Source organism: Rhododendron vialii, chromosome 7a (genome assembly GCF_030253575.1).
Source record: "Rhododendron vialii isolate Sample 1 chromosome 7a, ASM3025357v1".
Taxonomy (NCBI): Eukaryota; Viridiplantae; Streptophyta; class Magnoliopsida; order Ericales; family Ericaceae; genus Rhododendron; species Rhododendron vialii.
The window spans coordinates 41875560-41898657 of NC_080563.1; the positions used below are offsets into that span (position 1 = coordinate 41875560).

Consider the following 23098-nt stretch of genomic DNA (forward strand, 5'->3'; position numbering starts at 1 on the left):
AACTAGTAGTAGACCCCCGCATGGATGCATTGAGGAATGAGATAGATAGGAAGGTCCGTAGGTAGGGGGTAGGGGGGGGTGCTGGGCTCAGTTTTTGAGCCCATTCCGGTCTCGCTCTGATGATCGGAATCGTTCATTTTGTAGAACTCGTCAAGTAGAACAACCATGCAAAAAATTAGCTTAATTGAATATTGTTAAATGTCTGATCGGAACCTTTTTATCTTGAAAAGAATAAATCCGAAATACTGGATCAAATCCACTGTAACCCATGGACCGAGAGTTATAAAGGCTCTGATCAGGTACTTAACGATATCCAATTAAGCTAATTTTTTGCATGGTTATTTTACTCGACGAGCTCTACAAAGTGAATGATTCCGATCATCGGAGCGAGACCAGAGTGGACCCAGAATCAGCCCCCCCCCCCCCCTCCCCGTAGGTAGGGACCCAATCGTTTCATCAATGATGAATAAAAGGTAACATAAAATATCCAAAACCCACTCCAATCCCATCAACCCTGTCACATCAAACACGACCACCACCACCTGACAGAGTCAGACCTGGCTCTCATCACACCCCAATGCCCCCCTCCTACATCCCTCATTTCAAAGCAAATATATATATCTCTCTCTCTCTCTCTCTAAAACACTTGCACAAGCACTCGTGCAAAAGGCCATCGCGATCTTCAATTCATAATCGAATCCTAAGCTGCAGCGAAATCTCCAACAATAAACAAGTTACGTGCAAAGCAGTGCAGCAAATGCCATAAATAATAATAGTAGAATCCAATAGCTCAGCTATGGACGTCGCTGCATGCAGGCAGCATCAAAATGCCAAATCATAGAAAACAAGGTTGCGTGCATTGCTGGATAAAATGGGTAGAAGGAGCTATTAGCTAAAGCTTTAGACTGGTCCCCTCCCCTCCCTAGCTAGCTCCCATTTAAGACTAGTACTGGTACTACTACTATGAAATACTGCTCCTACTATAGGTACACATCACGTTAAAAATCAAATGCTCAAAAGATCTTTAAGGATCCAAATGCCAGGGAACTTCTCCTGTAACTGAACTGATGGTAGGATCCACCACCAAGGTTTGGAATTGGACGCCGGCCCTGTCATTATTATGATTGTTGAAAGCTGCCGTCGAAGTATTACTGGTTGGCATCACAGGAACAGTGGTGGAATCAGCAGCAGCTGATGACAACCCCATTGTCATTACCCCACAATCCATCCCGTAAAGCAAGGGATTTGCAAATGGAGAGTACTCATCGGTCTCAGAGTGAACCTTATCCACCCAGCCCAAGTGATCAGCATAGGGCAGTTGGCCGAATAAGCTGGAAACGTTGGCCTCTGTCTTGCACTGTTTTGGAGTAGTGGCTTCTTGTTGACGTGAAAGGAGGGAGTTGAAGAGAATGGAGGATGAGGGTGATGGGTTGATGTTGTGGGTATGAGGATTGGGTGAAAAACAACAGCCTTCATTTATTGGAAAGGCTGGGGAGAATATTGGGTTTGTCATCAGTACTGCTGAATTTGCTGATCGGAGGTAGTGGTCACTAGTATGTTGTTGGTAGAGCAGAATTTGATGATCCATTAGATCAAAATGGTTTTGAGGTTGAGATTCCGGCTGTAGCAATGCAGCTGTTGCTATTGATGGTTTTGCTGTTGTTGCATTTTCAAGCAAGGGGGGAAAGGAACCCCCTGTGGTACTGTGAGATGAACAAGCTCCCTCGAATAGGTGGTGGTGGTGGTGGTAGCTACCGTAGCTTTGGCCTTGATTATATACTAGTGGATTTCTCTTCTCTCCCCTTTTGTGAACGATTCTACAAATCACCCATTCGTCCTGTAAACACACGTCATTTTTTTAAACGCACATGTCAATCGTAGTCATAGCTAGGTTCTATAACAATCATTTTTTTCGATACAATTGAGCTTAACCATATAAACCTTATTAAAGAATTATCCATTAGAGTTTCTTCAAAAGATATGGTACAAGGGTGGGAATCGCTGAACATCAGGCAAAATTCATCACCATTACCATATGCGGAATTCTGTACAAAGTTAAGCTAGTAAAGATTTGGAAAAAAAAATGTTAGTTTCTGACAACGAGCCTTTCGATTTGAGTCATTTGACATTATTTGGATATTATAACTAAATTACATAACCGTTACGTCTGGTGTCATTAGAAGAACCACAGTTATGTCATTAGAAGAACAACGTTAACCACAATATTGGATCAGTACACGTTACCACTTATTTATTTTATTTTTTTCCCTGAGAATATACCTTACCAGTAACATTTTAACCATGAGTAGCCAAAGTGAAAGATGTCAAATAGACAAACAGGTACAGCATTTGTCACTTTTTAACTTCTTCTTCTTCTTCTTCTGTTTTCATCTCGTTGGATCAATCAAAACACAAAGATAAAGTCAACTCGTAAAAAGAAAAAACTCACAAAATGCATAGCCCAGTGTTGATCAACTGCTCATGGTTGAAGGTGCGTGTGTAAGAAAGTGAGTGAGTGGAGAGTTTTATTTAGGGAGGAGTCGTACTAAAGGATAGGTATTAGTACCTTGCACGTGTGGTACTGGGCCTGGCGATAGGAGGAGGAGTCGGAGGAGGAGAAGTGATCAGGGGCGTGGAGGAGTCGGTATTCGTGCATGACCCACTCGGTCTTTTCACCACGGGGAGCTCTGCCTTTGTAAAAGACAAGTGTTTTCTTCATCCCAACTACTACTGTTTTACTACTACTACTATTGCTGCCGCTCTTCACCTCTTTGTCTTTTCCTGTTGCTTTCCAATACCCAGCTCCCGTTGCTCTGTTTGTTCTTAACCCTGTTGGATACTTCCTATCTCTCAAGCTGTAAAAATACCACTCTCTCTCCCCCTTCTTTGCCACATCTGCTCATGAATATTGCAATTAATTATTTGACATTATTACTCTATATATTAATTGGACACAACCAATTACTCCTACGTAATCGTACTATAATAACACAGAGCTATAAATAAACATATTACGTCCACATTCTTCCGTCAATTCTCTCTCTCTCTCTCTCTGTCTCTCTCTCTCTCTCTCTCTCTCTCTATATATATATATATATATATATATATATATATATATATATATATATATATATATATATATATACACACACACACACACACAAAATCTCATGATTTTATCTGCAAGGGTATAAATTTTCCAGAGAAAGATGTATGTATTGTAGTGTAGTGTAGTGTTGTTTAGAGAGATGGGTGTAAAAGTTTCAGGAACTGATAGAGAAAGCTGGCGAGACATTTAATTAGGTTGGGCAGTACTATGTGTATTTGAGTGCATAATGTATTATGCTCATGAAGGAGGGAGCTAGGGACACCATAAGCCGTTTTAAAGTACCATAACCACCTGGTAAAAATTGATTATAAAGCATGAAAATGGGGCTCACTTTGGGACCTCATCAGTTAAGTTCAATTGGAGAGAGGAATATGTGAGGTAATGTTGAATGAATTCATATTCATATTGATCAACACTAGGAAAAGTGCATTTGGGGTTGGGGTTGGGGTGGGGGGGAGCTTTCTCATTTCTCGCACACATCCTAGCTAGCTTTAATTATACAGTGATGCTCATTAATGCTTTGTTGATTATGTCTCAGTATCACATTTTGGGTACTATGTGATGTATCACCATAATATTAGTAAAATATGTCATATTTTGTCATATAGTAAAACACATTTTACCAATATCATGACAATACTTCACATGGTATTCAAATTAAATATGGTACTGGTTACCATAGCATTGTTGCCTATAGATATGTACACATGTATCTAGTTGACACCATGCTTGCATGCTGATTGTTGAGATGGAGCAAGAGTGAAGACGGATTATTGCCTAGCAAAAAAAAGCTGTGTATTGATTATACGGTTAATTTGTTCGTAGAATTCTACGTATGTACGTACCTGGAAGCTCCCAAGGCTCACACCTATTGAGGTCCACCTCAGCAATGTGGATTAATCTAGTAGTACTGAAGAAGCTGCTGCCTCTGAACACCTTAGGAGTGAGGTAGAAAGCTATAAGTTCTTCATCGGTAGGGTGGAATCTGAAACCAGGCGGCAAACCTTGCTCGTTTATGTCTTCCATTACTACTATTTCACTCATTATCACATCTTCCATTCCCAACATCTTCTTCTTCTCTTCCCCTTCCTTTACTAGTAGTAGTTTACTTCCCCCCACCCCACCCCACCCCCACCCCCACAGTACTAGCTACTCTTCCTTCTTCTTCTTCTTCTGTGTGTGTGTGTGTTTGAAAGAGAGAGAGATAGAGAGAGAGAGAGAGAGAGAAGGGAATGAAAGGGCTGTTGTATCATAATATGTATGGTAGTAGTAAAATATATAAGAGATTGTATATACACTACCATCCATCCATTATACCATCCATTACATTTTTTGTTGAGCTCATTCAGGGTCCCAAAAAAATACAGAAAAATATCCATAAATTTTCGAATAATATTTTATGAGACCTTGTAAAAAATCAGCTCTAACGGATAGCGGTAAGTATTATTTCTTGATTTGTAGGGACAAAACTGCTCAACTGTACAGTTTCGTCCTTACGAAACAAAAAATAATATTTATCAATATTTGTTGGAGCTGATATTTTACAAGGCTCCATAATATATTATTTTAAAATTTATGAATATTTTTTTATATTTTTTTGAAATCCAAAGTGGATCTTATAAAAAGTGTAATGGATAATATAACAATGTAGTGTATCTAGAGTTATTGAAAATATACGGACGGTAAGAGCTAGCGCTGAAACCGAAGGAGCAAGAGAGAGAGAGAGAGAGAGAGAGAGAGAGAGAGAGAGAGTATTTATTATGGTCGCAGAAGGGCTACGGAAAGGCCAGGGAGCCTAGACTCTATTACTTAAGCCCACCTGAAAAGGGAGTTCCATAAGAAGAAAAACCATCTTAAGAAAGCAAAAGGCAAAGATCGAGATTGTGCAAGGACAAGGCAGGGGCTATTAATTGCGAGATAACTCTCCTCCATATTCCCCACCCCCCCACCCCCCCCGATCTCTTTATACTCTCAATTTTTTCTTTACCTTGTGTGGACTCTAAATTTTTTATCCAAATCATTCATTTCGTAGGCTTTGTAATATTTTAGCACGTCTAGGAAAAACCATGTTGATCAGATGCAAATAATCTGAAGAAAAATAAAAAAACTCTTCAGTTCCCTACAAAAAAATGTGCAATTTTCAGATAAAAAAATAAAATACTTCGGTACATGATTTTTTGAGTTTTTTTGCACTAAATTAAAGATCCCAATTAGTTCTCTCATTTGGGGCCGAAAAATTTTAAAAACTATGAATATAAGTATTTTATTTTTTTATCCAAAAATTACATGTTTTTTCGTAAAAAACTATCAAAATGAGACGAAGAGTGTACTTCGATAGGTTAAAGGGAAGGTCTAACTGTAAATTTTTATTTTTTGTCCATTTAAATCTATAAAGTACAATTTGTTTAAACTCAAAGAGGTTGGGCTAGTGGTCAAGGCCAAACATTTAGAGTTTACTTTCCCCTAAAATCTTAATTTTTCATGAAATCCCAAAAAATGGGTTGAAAGCTATTTGTCTCGGGATGCCAATTTGTTACCGATGCTTATACTTTGTTTTGTTTGGATCTCCCTCTACATTTCTTAACTCTAATAAAGGCACGAGTTTGCCTCCATTAGTGGATAATGAGTTTATGGTCTCTTAGAATTAATCAAGATGCACATAATTAGTTAGCCTGAACATCTGGTTATTAAAAAATAAAACAAAAAAATGATTTGTTCGCCAAGTTATTGATATTCAATTAAGTTAGTAATTTTTTTCACAGATTCTATCCCACTAAATATACGAGATAAACGATTTGGATTAAAGATTTTGGAGTTGGGATGGGATGGGATGGGGATATAACTTATAAGAAGTGAAAGTTGCCAAGTCAGTTTTGCCAAAGCAGATTTATGCGACGCGTGTGACTTTCTCATCAGGCTTTCCTAGACGAGACGAAAAAGAGAGCGCTCGGAAGTCTGATCTGAATAGTGATATCATCCTCACCTCACTCACTCGCTCACCTAGTTTTTATAATCCCCCATGCAGGTATTACAGAGGGAATCCAAGCAAGCTCAAGTAGCAACATGGGTGAATTATAAATTCAATTATTTTAAGTTCGAAACTTGATAACTTTAGGCAGTAAAAGAGAAATTTTTTTTGAATTTTAATTTTTTTTTTGGGTCAAAATTTAGAAGATTTCTATTGCAAAGAAAAAATCATTACAATATGGGAAAATAGAGTTCCACTAATAGAAACTACTCTCTCACATAGAACTCTTAACCACATACTGAGCCATAGAGTTACAACACCCTTGTTCGGTTGTGGGTTTGGAAAAAAAAATTCAAACCCAAATTCACTCATTACCTATATTTTCAATCATTACTTTCATATTTCTCTTCACTCATTACCCATATATCCAATCATTAATCTCATTTCTTTCTCTATCTTTCTCCACTCATTACCCATATCCTCAATTATTACCATATTTTCTCTCTTCACTCATTACCCAAAAACCAAACCCAAATTTTTTTCAAATCCACAATCGAACAAGGCACGTATCTCGCAAAACTCACACAGAGTTCATCAAACAAGGAAAAATAATGACACCTACGAGAGGTGAGAAAGACACCCACAAGGGATGAGAAACAACAAACCCCAAAAACAATAACCCAAAAAAAATCTATAAAGATACAGCGGACCCACACATCTAAATCCAACCGACCAAATTGCCAAGCAAGACCGCAACCATCACTGCCACCACCACTGCTGCCACAAGGCAGCCAACAACAAAGACCACGGATCTGATCCTCAACCACCACAACAGCAACACCCCTCCATCCAGCAATACCAACAGCTACCTCCGGCCCAAGAACTACGACCTCGTCTGGACTCGATCTATGTGACACCCGGAACGACAAGGACGGGAATGGCCTGATAACGTCGATAGAGATGCACGCGGTGAAGAAGATAGGGAAGAAGTGCATGTAGGCAAATTGCTTGCGAATGATCGGCTCCGTCGACGTCAGAGCGCACCGAGTTTAGAGAGAGAGAGAGGAGGGGGGGAGGCGCCGCCGCCCCTCCCCCAAGGAAATCCTAATCGCCGAACTCTTAGAGAGAGAGGGAGGGATTCCAAGTTTTACTTTTCTTTTGAATCCTAGTCACGGCATGAATGAATAGTCTTTTACTAAATCAAGGTGGTGAATACTAGAGGTGCAATGAAGTTGGTCTGGACACCTTTGACTATCGTGAAAAGAAGGTATTAACCGTATTATAGAATAGTAGACGACTAGACGTAATAAATACAATCTCGTGGTGGTTGCAACCCCTCTGCACCACTGCTCCGCTCTGCAGTCTGCTCATATGGAATTTGCGTGAATTCGATCTACTGATTACTGATCCATGGGCAGCAATATGGAGTAATATTATTGTGCCTTTATTTTCGTTTCTTAAAAGCGTTCACATCATCTCATTCTCTAGATCTCATCTTTTACTAAGATTTGGAGGAAAACCTTAAAACTACCACTTCAATACAACCCCACTATATGTACCGACGGGATTCAATCCTACATTTGCGTCGGTAGAAATCCCGTCGGTTCCTTTAGGATTTCTGACTTTAATATTAGCCCCCAAAAACACTTCCAACAATTTATCTTTGTTAAAGTGCCTCTTCAATAGAGATGAGCTATTCCTCTCAACTCTTATTTTAGTATTTCTCTATTTTCTCCAACTCTCTCAATTTTTTTTGGAAAAGATTAAAACGTACAATATCTAATAATAAATATTTTTAAAAGAATGAGGTCTAATAGATAGTATGAGAAATTAAAAATTAAAAAAAAAAACTTATTGAAATAGAAAAGTGACTTTTTAGGTGTAATCTGGTCCAAATTCTAAGGAGACTCATGTGGATGCTCAAGCATCAAACTCTGCAAGTTTTGAATTAATTTGTACTTTAAAATTTATTTTCCTATTTTAGTTGGTAACTTTTTTTAAAATCAGACTACATCTGGCTCTCTATTTTGACTTGATTCTATAACACTACTCATTAATTATGTATTTCTACTTTTCTATATAGATGGTTTGTCTTTATTTTTTCTTCTTGCTTTTTTTTTTTTCACGACCATATTTATATTGATTGTATTCTAATTGTCATATTTTGTAGTACGTCTCTATTACAATAGTTCTATTATTCGGCCCTATTCCATGATCAAACTCAAGTCTGCTCAAACCCGTCCATTTGCCACCTCTAGTTTATCTGTTGGTGTCAATATGTTTTTTGTCAAAATCATTTTTTCCTTGCTATAGTGTCAAAAAGTTACATAATAACAATGTACGTTGTTGCACCGCAAATCTCAAATCATTTAAACCCATACATTTTTCAATGCAAATCAAATAACTTGCATGATGTTTGAGAAATAGCAATAGATACCTTTGGTGACAATAGATGACATTGCCATATTTTGGCATCAATAAATGACAATGGGTAGACTTAAATTTTTCCAAAAATAATGAAGCTAAATCATGACTTTAGCAATCTAAATGACAATGGGTGGACTTGGTACTTATACAAGAAAAAACTGCACACTAGTATCTCATTCTTTAATAAATGAGAGAGAGAGAGAGATTTTGATTATACTTATGTATGAATGATGGTGGAGTCCCCCTACAGATTGTGGTGTGGTGTGACGGGACAATACTTCCAAGTGGAGTTGCACTTCCATTTTGAATATACCAAAAAAAAAAAAAAATTGATGGTGCACCTAAGCTCCAGCATAAGTTTAGTATAGTATCAGATAAAAAAGGGTATAAGGGTATTGTCCAAGTATAGCTTGGTCCTGTCAGCTATTACATGATCAAGGGTCACAGAGACAAGCTTGGATTTAAAGTCTGCCAAAAAGAACCAATCTTAAAGACTCATTCTGCTATAGACACTTCATCGACTTTACTTGAAAGCAACATAATATTGCTAAGAAATTAAACAATCTATATAAATCCGAACATCTGCCACCTCCATCTTCATCTCTCTTTCTTTGATCCTTCTTTCTTTCTTACTTTGTTCTAACCTCTTTGCAATTAATGGCTATTTCATCCTTTTCCAAATTGGCACTCTTTTTCTCATTTTCCTTTTCACTTCTGACCTCGTTGGCTTTTGCTCATGATTTCTCCATTGTTGGTTATTCACCAAATGACTTAAAATCCATAGATGGACTCATTGATTTATTTGAATCATGGATGGCCAAACACAGCAAAACTTACGAAAGTATTGAAGAGAAGTTGCATAGGTTTGAGGTGTTCAAGGATAATTTGAAGCACATCGACGAGAGGAACAAGAAGATCATCAACTACTGGCTCGGACTGAACGAGTTTGCAGATTTGAGCCATGAAGAGTTTAGAACCATGTATCTTGGCCTCCATGTTGATTTGCCTAAAAGAAAGGGGTCCCGTGAAGAATTCAGTTATAGAGACATTGTAGATTTGCCCAAGTCTGTCGATTGGAGGAAAAAAGGGGCCGTCACACCCATCAAGAACCAAGGTTCATGTGGTAAGTACGTACTAGAAATTTTGTTAACACTTTGAATTATTGTCTATCATTACCATATGATTTATTAGTACTAAATTGAACAACATATATAACCTATAGATGTATGGCTCTGCATATGTACTAAGGCAAGAATTAATGGTAATTAGGATATATATAGCTACTTTATAGAGAAAAAGTACGACATGATATATGTCCAAATGAAAGGTTAATTACATGTATGAATGGGTGAATATCATGCATGCAGGGAGTTGCTGGGCATTTTCAACTGTGGCTGCCGTTGAGGGAATAAACCAAATTGTCACTGGTAACTTAACATCTCTTTCTGAGCAAGAGCTGATTGACTGCGACACATCCTTCAACCATGGCTGTAATGGGGGTCTTATGGATTATGCTTTTGAATATATTATGGCCAATGAGGGGCTTCACAAGGAGGATGATTACCCTTACATCATGGAGGAAGGAACTTGTGGTGAGAGGAAGGTAAGCTATGAATTTATGATGTCTAGATGTAATTTGTCCTATATACATTTTCACAATCCGAAAGTCCCCAGATCATGTTAAAAAGACACATACTACTATTTCATACAAATCGCATACTTATTTCAATGATATGTTTTCATATTTTCTTATGGTGTCCAATTTAATAGGAAGCATCAGAGGTAGTGACCATTAGCGGTTACCATGATGTGCCAGAGAACAATGAACAAAGCCTCCTGAAAGCACTTGCAAACCAGCCTCTCAGTGTTGCTATTGAAGCTTCTGGTAGAGATTTCCAGTTTTACAGTGGGGTAAGTCCTTAAACCCGACCACGTACATGTATGTATGCAAGGCTATATGTACAGAAAAGTGAGACAAAGATGCAAAATAACTCGTCATTCCCTTTATAAGACTGCATTTTACTACATATATGGTGTTGAAGAGCGTGGATGCATGCCATCCTTTATTTTATGCACATATACTAGTACATAAATACTAGATACCCAAGCAATCCAGACTTGCCACCTCACTTGGGAAAATGTCGAGTTTTTAATCTGCAGGGTGTGTTCGACGGGCACTGTGGAACAGAGCTGGATCATGGAGTTGCGGCTGTTGGATATGGATCAAACAAGGGGTTGGACTACATAATTGTGAAGAACTCATGGGGCCCAAAATGGGGGGAGAAAGGATTCATAAGGATGAAGAGAAGCACTGGGAAACCTGAAGGCCTCTGTGGTATCAACAAGATGGCTTCTTATCCTACTAAACAGAAGTGATCAATCCATGTCGCTTGTTTTAAATATTGACATTTGCATTCTTCCCTCTTTGGAATTTGGGTTGTGAACTTGTGATTCGCAGACATTGTCAACTTGTTAATAAATACACTAGTGTGGAGGTGATTATCTTCTAACTCGCAATTGACTTATCAGTGTTATTAGGATGATGAAACGTTCAAAAAGGAGTAAAAGTTAAAAATCATTAGCTAAATACAACATGGCATGTCCCTGTTGCTTAAAAATCTCTAATAGGTGCTATCCATTTTTAGTTTGTAGAAGTTTGTATGATAAAGTAGGAAAATCACAAGTTTATATTTCAAACACCTAAATCAAAACTAATGCAAACCTGAATGGGCCTACCAGACAACATAAATATGATAACTTCATGCAATGTAGAGGCGCTTTCGGAAAATGGACACACCAGGAACAAGGTTGGTCCATTTCATGGGCGACAACAGAACACCTAACACATATATTAACTAGAACTAAATCACCATTCTGTTCTCTAGACCCTACGAGTACATCTAATGATACCAATAACTGGGGAAGAGCACCTTTTCACCACTACAAAGGTTGGCTATCGCCAGGACCACCAAGGCCCCTGGAAAGTCGCCACTTGTACTAACTCTGCATATAAGTTGTACAACAACGAGCTTAACCAACAACCGGGTCTTTTCAAGGGTGAAAGAATTAGCTAATAGACAACAGATCCCGTACCATCACAAGGGAGAAAACCAATCTACAGCAAAAATCACCTCCATGGCATGCTCGAGATGCCTTGAGGGTTGTTATTGTTGAAAGCTCCTGTACTGTGGTTGAGTGGGCTCCCACCAGAGGATTCACTGAACGTCCCGTGTGATTGAGGGCTGCTAGCACCTGTTGCACCACCACCTGGTGTCAGCTTTGGTGGAGCAGAGAGGGGTTCCATTTGGCTTATTGACTTTGTATCATTCCGGCCATCTGCAATGAAACTGCCCACAATTACCTGCAATGAAGGAGGACATCTAACATAAATCCCAACAGTGTCATTTCCCATATTGAGTACAAAAATTTCTAATAGGATAATAGTATACATGAACAAAGTATCAGACACGAACATCAGAATCCAACATACAAATGACTCCCTTATGGCCGAGTTATAGCCAAACCTACGAAACAATAGATGGTGTAGTGAGTCTAGTGACCTATCTATCATCTAAACACAAAATGGCCATCTTCTAGGAATTACTATTTATATGAAGCGTATTCCAACATTTTGATACCAATAGTGAGCATTACAAGTAGTATGGCAGTTCTCCGTAGAAATCGCTGACATAAAATTATAAAAGCAGAAGAGCATACAAGGGAAACTTTGACAAAACATCAAATCTATATTCTGCCAGAACAAGCAATGAGCTCTCGTAAATCAAATCCAACTTCTCAATGGCTCCAGAAAATATACAAGCATATGACAAAAAGTAAAACCATGCCCATCTAATGTCTACTAGTCCTACAGACATTTGATTGACTTAGTTGTTTACGAGAACGCAGGATAAGAGGAAAATTGCATTTCTTCGTAACAGGCACCAATGGTTACAATAGGTTCCATATCCAATTGCAGCAGTAAACTGTGAGTAGGTTCGATCAGGTCCTCTAGACCTCCTTTGCGCTACCAATTGTTTAATAAACGATTGCACAATGCCATATATAGTTTCCTGTGAATATATGCTTCAATTGGACCATCTTCATCTGTCCCAGACATCTCTACCATTTTACAACCATTGAATGGGCCTACGATGCAACCATCAAGGACCTCTCACCAAAACTAAGATGGGCCAGCTCTAAATTTACACCATAGATACCATGATGGATAGAGCGGGGTGGTTCACTTGCAATTTTCAGAGCATTCCCATTGCTTCCCGTACCCACCCCCTTAACTGACTGGAAACCAACTTCGAGTTGAGGGGTATAACGTGTCAAGCAACCTATGGCCACCGCAAAGCCAGTACTTTCATCTACCAATTACCCGGCATAGGGGAAATTCCAAAAGGTGTTGAAATTTTTTGAGAATATGGAAATAACCCTCAAGGCAAGACATTTGCTAGAGAAGCAGCCAAACCTGAACAGGGGATGCAGCAGTTAGAAGCCCCGCAACACACCCACCTAAAACACGTCCATCCGGTCCAGCTAATGAGACACTCAGCCCACCGGTTCTGCTCCGCTGACCACCAACCTCCGTCAGCAAAAATGAACCAGAAAGTGATAGTATATCAAATCGCCCCTGCATAAGAAAAATCGTTAAGATCCACAATTGGCTAAAGAAAATGTGAAAGGGGTTCACATTCTAAATCTCCTACAGGAAATGATCAAAAACTTATCCCAGTTAGATTCGGTATAGTTGGCAGATTAGGGATTCGTAAAGCCATTGTTCGTGGTTGATAAAATTGAGTTGGGGATTATCCGTTTTAGAAAATCAACCCGAGCATCGGGAGAGTATTTTCAAGTTTTGCTTCACAAATAAGGTCAATAAAAAACAGTGATTAACAATTTGACAACCTCATACGTCGCAGTTCCACCAGAGGTTGCTGCTTGGCGAAGAGTCACATTGGAAATGGTTCCACTTGCAGACAGAACGCAAACAGCCCTTGGACCATGCTGAGAGAATGACATTATCTTGGATGACACGTCCTGAAACCCCAAATAATTCAAGAAACCGGTGATAAGTTTCTCTACCAACATGATTTACCAGGAATACAATCACAAAAATAAACATTAAAATATGAAGAATATAAATACCGATGGAATAATATAATGTTACCAGTTAGAGCATGCACACTCAAGAAGGCGACATTACGTAAACATGGAATTTCATAAAAACTCCAAAATAAGGTAGTAACCCCCTTATGCAGTCTTAGGTGGGACAAGGAAGACATACAGGATTGATATACAATCTAAGGAAACCAACAAAGTGGTTTGCATACCAAAACCCTAGGATACGTAGACACCAAAACATAATTCTTCGACTTGGATAAGTTGACTATATTCCAGCATTAAACCCCGACAAGAGATGCAGAGAATTGTTTCCAACATTCTCTGAATAGAGTGGACCACATGGTCATCTTGAGGACTACTATAGAATCTCTGAAAAATAAGGTCTTTAAGTTCAGGGAACCCTCTCACCTGATTCGGTCTAATTTGTGCTTCACTGACTATTCGGGGTTCGTGGAAACTAGTGTGAACCATGGATAACTACACAGTTGGGGAACCATGTAAAAATCTGTCTGTCTTGTGTTCTTTGTTTCTTTTCTTGATTGTTCTTCGCGTGTTGTGTGTTTGTTGGTTTTGAATCTTTTGAAGGAAAAAAAAAAGGAAAGTATCCACTTCTCCTTGTATGGAATTCTAATCAAATAGCTCACAAGCAATACTTTTCTTGGATAAAACAATACAAATAAGCCAATTACTCTGAAAAAGTTCATATACCTGCACCCTAACCACATGGTACGATTATAAACGCATATAGATGTCGAGTACATATTAAAGCTCATATTTTCTGTGAAGAAATAATACTTCCCCACAAAACCCAGCTTAAAGGCACAATAAAATTTGTCAATGTTCATATTCACGGCTAACTACACTAACAACAAGGCCAGAAATGGGAAACAGAAACCTCTCCAGCTTTCACAGTGATAATATGCGGTGTAAATCCAACCCCTGCTAATCCTGCAAGCAGAAGTCTCCTATCAGAAATTTTCAGCATACGTATGTATTTGTGTAGCAAAACTGCAGCACATGTTTCAAATTCCAAATTCTCAAAATATAAACAAGGATGTGTATGCTTATTTACAAGTGTAACTGGGCATTGCACAGGATCTTAGCAATAAAAAATAAATTTTGGAGAGAGTACCAATACCTTTTAGGCAACCAGAAAATTGGAGAAGACATTTAGCACCGTCATAGTGAAATTCTTGATAGATATATAATATATACTACTCTTCCGCGAAGGTTAAGGCTTTCTTATAAACACTGTATCCCAGTCCTTTGTTTTTCGGAAAAAGATAAAAATAAAGAAAACTTATCTCCCAATTCCGACTGCATAAACATTCATCCTCCCTCATTTAGAATTACAAAAATGTCCACTTTTGACATAAGAAGGAATTCCTACTCCGATAGAGGACCTATAAGAAATTAAGAATCAATCACCAAAACGATGTCTCGGTGGTTTTTTATTTGACAGCTATCTTAGTGGGTACTCTATTTCAAAAAGATATACTTTAATTCAGTTACAACATTCTACTTATAGGGCTTGTTTGTTTGACAAGACTAATAGCAAAGGGATGCATATAATTGCCTTGGATAGAATCAAAAGTGATGAGATTAGTACTACTACAACTTGGTATTGTACAAATATATGATGCATGTTTAATCCAGATGGTAAAGATTCTAACAAAACATTAGATAAGGAACTCCCGGGATATATGGTCTTATTCAATGCTCATATCCAGTCACACAAACAGGCCATAGTTTCTAATTCTGTTCCTCCTTTTCATGGTGGATCTAGCATGCTTCAAGAAGAAAAATTGAACAAGTTGTGGAGACAAACACAAAAAATGCACAATATAAAGGGCAATTATGTAACTGATCATGTATGAGAATCTATGGTTAGACGAAGCAGATTCCAAATATAACAGCAAAACCAAATTGCTTTCCTTTTCCAAAATGATACAATGATTGATCCACTTCATTCAACTAAGGTATTAATACATATTCAAATTAAAGAAATATATTAGCCACTAATAATCAAATCATTTCCAGCTGGATATTCAAGTATGTATAATATTGCAGACACCGTAACCACTTCACTCCGACTAGAAATCAAACTAATAAACCACTTTTTAACAGTGGGTGAAAAATACAGCAAGACAATCAAGAACAGGTCAAACTGTCAAAGTAACTGTTTGATGAAAACCCACCAACCAGCATGATAAACCAATCCATATTCCACACGCATAAAGAGACCTAATTGCAACCCTAGACAACATTGAGCATGAACAGAAAAAGAACTATAATATAGAAACACAATAAAGTTACCCAGAGCTTCCATTTGTTGCTTCTTGCTTGATCCAGGTGGTCTACCCCTGCCCTTTTTCAATGAAGAATGTGATTCTGATCCTCCTCCTCCTCCTAAAGGAACAGATGGAGGAGGGGGCTGCGGCGGTGGAGAGAACGTACCTGCTGACTGAGGGACGGTTGCAGGCGGCAGCGGTGCCGGCGTCAGTGACAATGTCATGGCCCCATTTGGACCGTACTTTCTTGGCCTCCCTCGCTTCCTCTTCACAGTTCCCCCCACGCTTACATTATGGGGCACCGCGGTGGCCGCTGTTGCCGAACCTCCGCCACCACCACCGCCACCGCTCCCGGAGTACACGGCAGTTCCGTCGGCACTGTAACCTAGAAGAACGTTCTGTGCCGGCGGCTGTGACGTCAGCGGAGTTTTGTGAACATCGAGCGTGAACTGTTCTCTACTGGTCATCACTCCTCCCGTCTCAGTTCCCGACATCTTTCACGGGCTTTCTGTACTACCCCACCCAAGACCCCACTTATCCTGAAATCTGCACCGAATACAGAATCACTAAACAAACAAACAAAAAATCACATGGTCCAGTTATTTCTCAATAGGGAACTCTTTTTCTTCTCACAAGAACACAGTTCATTCAGCAACTTCACTGGGGGGAAAAATATAGAGAAATAGATGCACGGAAATAAGTGGAAATTAAACCTTCACTAAGCTCAGTTCAGAAAAATTTCAAACCTGACCATTAAAAACAGCGATCTTTGCCTGAAATCTCTACTTGTTGGAGTAATAAATTAAAACAGAAACCCTAAATGGTGTGAAAGAAGCCTGAAAATCACAGACTTGGATTTGAACTCGCAAAATCTGTTGAAAGATTGAACAGAAGTTGGAAAACACAGCTCAAAATTTACATCACGACACGAAGAAGATGAGAAGAAAAAGAAAAAAAGAAAAGAAAAAGAAAGATCTTTTCGAGTTTTACAGTATACAATTATAGTACACAAAAGATGAATAAATGGAAAATAGGAAAGTTGAGAGGAAAAAGGCAGGAAAAAAAATGAATTACCTTGGCAATAAATTGGGGAAATTTGGAGAAGACGCAAAACAAATAAAGGGATCGAAAATACGGAAGAGAAGAAATTTTATTACTAGGGTTTTGATTGATAATGGAAAAAGAAAATGGGTCGGGGCTTTTTTATTTATTTTTTCTTTCTACGGAAATGATGAGAATTGTACTACTCCTAGTAGTAAATACTCCATTGGTCAAAAATATCTACATATTTTCTTTTTCTTTTTCTTTTTTTTTTGTGTGTGTGTGTGGGGTTTCATTTTTGGCCTTTTCGTGACTTCTCTCTTCTGTCAGTCACGGCCTTGGCATTAATTATTAAAAAGGGAAGGGAAAAATGTAGGTAAAAAGTAGATAGATCCGGATAATGCTTTTTCCGTACCATTCATAAAAGGATCCAACGCCTACTCTTCTTTCTTCTTCTTCTTCTACCATTTCTTTTCTTTTTCTGTTTTACTCCTATCTGGGACTAAACTATACACGCCGTGCCCTGCACTACAGAGTTTCCGAATCCTTAGACGAACTCTTAAGTAGTAATCTTTAGGAGTTAGATTTTCTCTTCCATTCCATAGTTTGATTTGTAAAAATAAGAAAAGAATAAAACAATGCATTTCGCACATTATTGTTTTCTTCAAACTTTCCCTTGTAATTAATACAGTAGTATTTAATTTTCTTCCCAAAAAAATCAAACAAAATATTAATTGGGGTTGGATCAATCTACTCTAGGAAATTCATTGGATTCTCGTAGTACATTGGCATATGGTATCCAAACACTCCTTAGTATCACATTTTTTGTTGAATGCCGTCCAAAAACCATCGAATAATCTCTTTTATTTACCCGGCATAAATACAAGAGGCGACAAGTATCTAAGGCATTTTGTAAATTTGCATGTCCGTGTTAGAATTTTATTCCATTTTCTCACTCCTCTGTTATTTTGCTCTTTTATTTCTTCTGTATTTTGCCTCTAAATTATCTTGTGCATCCGCTCTAATAGTACTAATAATCCTTTTGTTATTTTGCACTGTTGAAAAAGCGCACAATGGTTTTGACTTATTAGAGAAGAATTTTAGCAATTTATGTGAATTCTTATAGTACTTTACAATAATATCTAAAAATGTGAATATTATCTCCTCATTATCATATAACCCAATTGTCTGCCAAAAATCATATTTTCGAAATCTACCCCGTCACGGTTCATTAATTATGAATCTTTTTTATCTAATGTATCAATTTAAGATATTTTTCATGCTCACTCATTTCGTAACTTTTCACAACGCAACCAGAAAAGAAAAACACGAGCTATACTAACCGATTAAATTTATTGTTGAAAAAAAAAAAGAGCACTTTCACTTGGGTCTTAGAATTGCAAACATGAGAGATTTTATTGAATGAGCATCAACATCTTTTGCAACAAGGAATACCCCACGCCAAAGGGAAACTACCAAAAAAAAGTAAAAAGTTACTTCCACTCGAGTGGAGTGTTTGTGTTTGGAATGTCCATAACAAGGAAGAAGGGTGTTTGGTACCACCACAGCAATGTAATTCTACTAGTGCAGCCTCCCATGGTCATATCTGCTTCATTTGGCTTGGTTGAGCTTCATGTAAACCATCAAAAGAGCCATGATCGACATCAAAAGAATCAAGCAGCATGCAACCATTCGTCATTACAATCTTGGCAATCTTCGAATGGTTAGCGTTTGTGTGCACCTCAAACCTTTGATAATTAAGTGGAAATAGTAATTATTATTATTATTTAAGGTACTTCAACAGAATGTCACCTTACAGTAAGATAAAAACATAACATGCATGAACCAAAATGGCCAATTGCCTTACGTTGTATAAAATATAAGCAGGGCATACCCCACCCACCAGCAGCACAAGCAGTCAAGCAAACTGACCTTGGTATATCAATCCGTAAGCCTAGCAGATGATAGACCATCACGTACATTGCAAAGAAATGCAGGAACTCTCCAGCCTGAGAACCTGTCCGCCAGCCCCAGCCTCTTAGTTTTATTTACCAACCAAGAGACCACTTTCTTCAAAATTCTTCACGGCATCAACTATACTCTCCTCTAATGGCCTATACTTCCATCCAAAATCCAGCAACTTCTTGCAATTGAAATCAAATGGGCCTCCTTTTTCCTCTATAAAACTGTCATGAAAATGCACAAGTAAACTGACTTGCATACTAAAAAGATAGGAGTATACTCCAATGCTAATTACGATGCAATGGGCAGAGCATGACTTCTACTCTTTTGGTGCCAACTAGAGGGCCGCTTACAATGCATGGCCAAAGTATTGAAAAACCAGCCCCGTGGAGGTAATAAATTTTTTGAAGGCACCATTATGGATCCATAGCTTCTATTAAAATACATGGAAAGGGAAAATCCAATCCAATAGTATGATTAGCATTCCTTAGAATTTGATCTGTGTAAAATCGTAGTCACAAATAGACTTACATTTCGGGGTAATTGTAGTGGGGAAACATTGCCTTTAGTTTTTCCACCAAAACCTCTGGTCGGATCGTGTATGATGAACATATGTATCTTCCCTCCGCCTCAGGCTTCTCATACAGTAGCAGAAGCGCTTCAGCAAAATCACGCACATCCACTAATTGCTGAACTCGACAATTCATTGTATTGATTTCACCTAATTTCCAACCCAATTCAAGGCTAATTAACTTCAGAAAAAATTTGTACCTCTCATGATTAATGTGGAAATCAACAAAATCTCAATCATTGCATATAATCCATATGTTCACAGAATCGAAACCCAAGACTAGACTCACCTTTTGTACCAACAGTCAATCACTAATTGCATTTTATCTATTATGTTATTTCGAAAAAATCAACTTTGTTTGCCCCCATATGTGACCTATAACCTATTACTTTGAACCAAAAAATCACACAAAACAAACATGGCCTCATGGGTCCATTGATGTTCTTTATTCTGTAACCCCATTGTTATCCCATCTACTGCCACCCTCGTGCTCATCCTATGTTATTGTTTTGAACACTTTTGAAGTTCGAAACCTAGCGTCTTTGGCTCTTTGCCTTGGCATAATTAAGAAAATGAAGTAGAGCTATAGCTTGAGCAAAAACCTTTCAAGTAACTTAGGAGGATTGAGCTGCTGAGATTCAATGATGATTGCAGATTTGGCCCGATAACAAGGGAAGGACAAATTGTGACAATGTTGAGTTCATTTCTTATCCCAAACTCCAATGTCTCACTTTCTGCTATGGTTTTGCCAAAGGGATACCACATCTGATATTCACACAAACAAGTGAACTCGATTAGTGTATTTATAACGAAAACAACACCCCCTAGTAGTGTGCAAGAAGGAACCTATATTGTGAACTAACGTGTTATTTACATTCATCTAAAAATGAAGAGGCCCTAAAACCTAAAATAGCAGTCCACGGATAATGTTGGACCATCGGTATTATCTCAGCCATCTCTCCATTCCCTTTTGCGTACATGCTAGTTACAGATACCTTAGCTGATTTGCAAAATTCCGTGTCACTCCAACTATTTTCATCCATGGGCTGACCCTTAGGCCAATTAGGGTTGACCATAACAGCAGCAACAGATGACACCACCACGACCTTCTTCACTCTAGCCTTCAAACATGCATTCAGTACATTCTGAGTCCCTGTTATAGCTGGTTCAACCAGTTCTACCTGTGCTCATGAACATGAGTTCCAATCATAATGGTATACATAGAAAGGTACTGGGAATAAATTTTCTTGGTTTAGGCAATAAACTGGACTTCATAAGAATCATGGTAACAAAAAGATGGGCAAGTCGAAGGGAGTTGGATTTCTAGTCCTGTAAAAATGGAAGGGGTAGTCAAGATCTTGCCTCAGGATTGATAGATGGATTGTCGGAGGGGACTGGAGAGGCAACATGAAGAACCCCCGTGCATCCAGCAATGGCAGCGTAGAGACCTTCATAGTCAAACAAGTCTGCCTTAAAGAGATGCAGATTCTCTGAAGCTTTCTCCAATTTCTTCAAATGACCATTCTTTTTTTCATCACCTGAAGCACAAAGACCTTGACAGTCAAACAAGTCTGCCTTAAAACGAACATGATCAATGCACTTCTTCTTCAACTAAATAAGATTAATTCAATGATGAGTAATATAGTTTGCCTCTGAACTGACACTAAGAAATTGGAAAGCTTCTTCTTGTGATCAGTTTAATTTACAAGGAAAAAAAAGATGCTCTTTAATTTGCTGCATCGATCTCCCACCCAAAAGCCTTATCATTGATGCATACTTGAAAAAAATGAGCATATAAATTTACGGGAAAAAAGGTTTGTGAAGAAGAGAATGATCGAATGATTTTCTAGCACTTTTGATGAATATATCAATAAGATCTAAAATGCTCAAATGTGCGTACTTAATTTGGTGTAGTACTGTCTTATATAGAGATAGGAATCAAAAAGTTAAGTAGATACGCACGGGGATCTCTAACAGTTCCATGAACTACATAACCCTTCGAGAGTAGTAACTTCACTACCCATGATGAGATGTACCCTCCAGCTCCTGTCACGCACACCCTTTCTTCCTCCTTTCTCTCCATCTTCTTCCTCCTCCTCCTCCTCTCTCTCCAACCAATTAATTGAAATTTTCCTTTTACGGAGTATTATCACTTCAAGATCATTCTATCTTTGGCCTATGCGGCGGCGGCGGCGGACCTGGCTTTATATACCAGGGGTGGCAACCTCGCGCTTGTTGAATTTTGGGTCATAGAGTAGCGAGTTGGAGAACATCAAAATTCAATTGGATCGATGTTGCAAACTTGGACTTTTGAGTCATCTAGATTATTCTAGAAGCAGTACTTTTTGGAAATCTTTGCTTGGACAAAGAAGATTGTATGATTGTACCTTTGAATATATCTACGTAATAATTGGGTTTAGGAGGAGGAGAACAAGAGTGGACAAAAAATAATACTTCCTCCGTCTCAAAAAGAATGATAATTTTTAAAATTCGTGTCATTTTTCATCGCTTATATCTTTCAATCTATAATATTTTTCATGAGTTTGAAAACTTTGTATAATAGAACTAATCGAAAACTATCAAACAAGATCCATATTGCATATATTTTGAGATCCATATTGAAAGATATAAGGAGTTGAAATTGACACAGATATCAAAAATTGACATTCAATTTGGGACGAAGGGAGTACAAACTTGTATGCTTGTGGTGCGAGGTGTTTTTATCCTATTGTAAAATTGTTAATGCTTTGGGTGGTGTGGGAGGCTCATGTGCGGATGGGGCAGCAGCCCCTGCCCACTCCTCAAAACACAATCGTTTTGCTCTCACCATGCACTAAAGTCAGAAGTCACTTGTTTGGTATCCAATAAATGAGCATGATGATTTTGTGGGGCTCATTTCGAGTTTCAAAAAATATTTAAACCGCAAGTTATTTTGAAAATATTTTTTTAGGGAAAAACTACAATACACAATCCTTATTTGGGTGTGTATCATATGCACTCTCCAAAATGTTATGAATTATAGAGAAAATGTTATTAATCGTATTGCTACAAAGTTACGAATCGTATAAAGGTTACGAGATGCACCAAAATGTTATGAATCGTATAATAAAAATGTTATGAATCGTATTGCTATAAAGTTATGAATTCTAGAATAAAAGTTACGAAACACTCTAAAATGTTATGAATGATCCATAAAATAGGTGCATGTGGTACACCTTTTTAAGAGGTGTATATTGTAGACTTTTCCATTTTTTTATGGATTCTTTAAAAAATTTAGCACAAATTGATATTCGTTAGGGCTTCTTTTAGAATTCGTAAGGTTCTACGAATTCTAAAAAAACACTTACCGATATCGCATTGAGCTAATTTTATCGTAGAAACCAATAAATATTTTCAAACTAATGAGTGGTTTGAAACATTTTTGTTTCGGGGCCCATAAAAAATAGTCAATCAATAATCCAAAATTGAGTTTTTGGCCACTAAATCTAAGGCCCCCCACAGTGGTATAATCAAAAGTTAATTGTTGTTAAAGTAAATAATGTTGGTGTAAAAGATGTCTGACAACGGTATAATCAAACTTAGCAACATCCTTAAAAATAATC

The 23098-nt window shown here is 38.0% G+C and overlaps 4 protein-coding genes across 8 annotated transcripts; 1 reads left to right on the forward strand and 3 right to left on the reverse strand.

Moving 5' to 3' along the window:
- Positions 1-918: 918 nt before the first annotated feature.
- On the reverse strand, positions 919-4193 carry LOC131333512 (uncharacterized). Its single transcript, XM_058368075.1, has 3 exons — positions 3955-4193; positions 2567-2895; positions 919-1837 (listed from the first exon to the last, which is right to left on the reverse strand). Exons 1-3 carry the CDS (start codon positions 4175-4177, stop codon positions 1025-1027), a joined length of 1365 nt encoding a protein of 454 aa, XP_058224058.1. The 5' UTR covers positions 4178-4193; the 3' UTR covers positions 919-1024.
- Positions 4194-9083: 4890 nt separating this feature from the next.
- LOC131333622 (cysteine protease XCP1-like) lies at positions 9084-11014 on the forward strand. Its single transcript, XM_058368243.1, has 4 exons — positions 9084-9627; positions 9872-10107; positions 10275-10415; positions 10665-11014. Exons 1-4 carry the CDS (start codon positions 9162-9164, stop codon positions 10878-10880), a joined length of 1059 nt encoding a protein of 352 aa, XP_058224226.1. The 5' UTR covers positions 9084-9161; the 3' UTR covers positions 10881-11014.
- A 217-nt stretch (positions 11015-11231) lies between these two features.
- Positions 11232-16416, reverse strand: LOC131333623 (AT-hook motif nuclear-localized protein 10-like). The gene is made up of 5 exons (XM_058368244.1): positions 15948-16416; positions 14527-14579; positions 13416-13547; positions 12979-13140; positions 11232-11865 (listed from the first exon to the last, which is right to left on the reverse strand). The coding sequence occupies exons 1-5, from the start codon at positions 16414-16416 to the stop codon at positions 11632-11634; spliced, it is 1050 nt and encodes a 349-aa protein (XP_058224227.1). The 3' UTR covers positions 11232-11631.
- LOC131333624 (cinnamoyl-CoA reductase 1-like) lies at positions 16330-21861 on the reverse strand. Of its 5 annotated transcripts, none has more exons than XR_009201849.1 (7): positions 21459-21855; positions 20859-21034; positions 20492-20677; positions 20099-20261; positions 19457-19646; positions 18896-19149; positions 16330-16468 (listed from the first exon to the last, which is right to left on the reverse strand). XR_009201849.1 is itself a non-coding variant. In XM_058368246.1 (6 exons), the coding sequence occupies exons 1-6, from the start codon at positions 21577-21579 to the stop codon at positions 19008-19010; spliced, it is 978 nt and encodes a 325-aa protein (XP_058224229.1). In that variant the 5' UTR covers positions 21580-21861; the 3' UTR covers positions 18721-19007. The 5 variants fall into 5 exon arrangements, 2 of the variants coding, with proteins under 2 accessions (XP_058224229.1, XP_058224230.1); XR_009201847.1 differs by lacking the exon at positions 16330-16468 and adding an exon at positions 18361-18711 and having other exon boundaries at positions 21459-21861; XR_009201848.1 differs by lacking the exon at positions 16330-16468 and adding an exon at positions 18361-18711 and having other exon boundaries at positions 18831-19149.
- Between the last annotated feature and the right edge of the window lie 1237 nt (positions 21862-23098).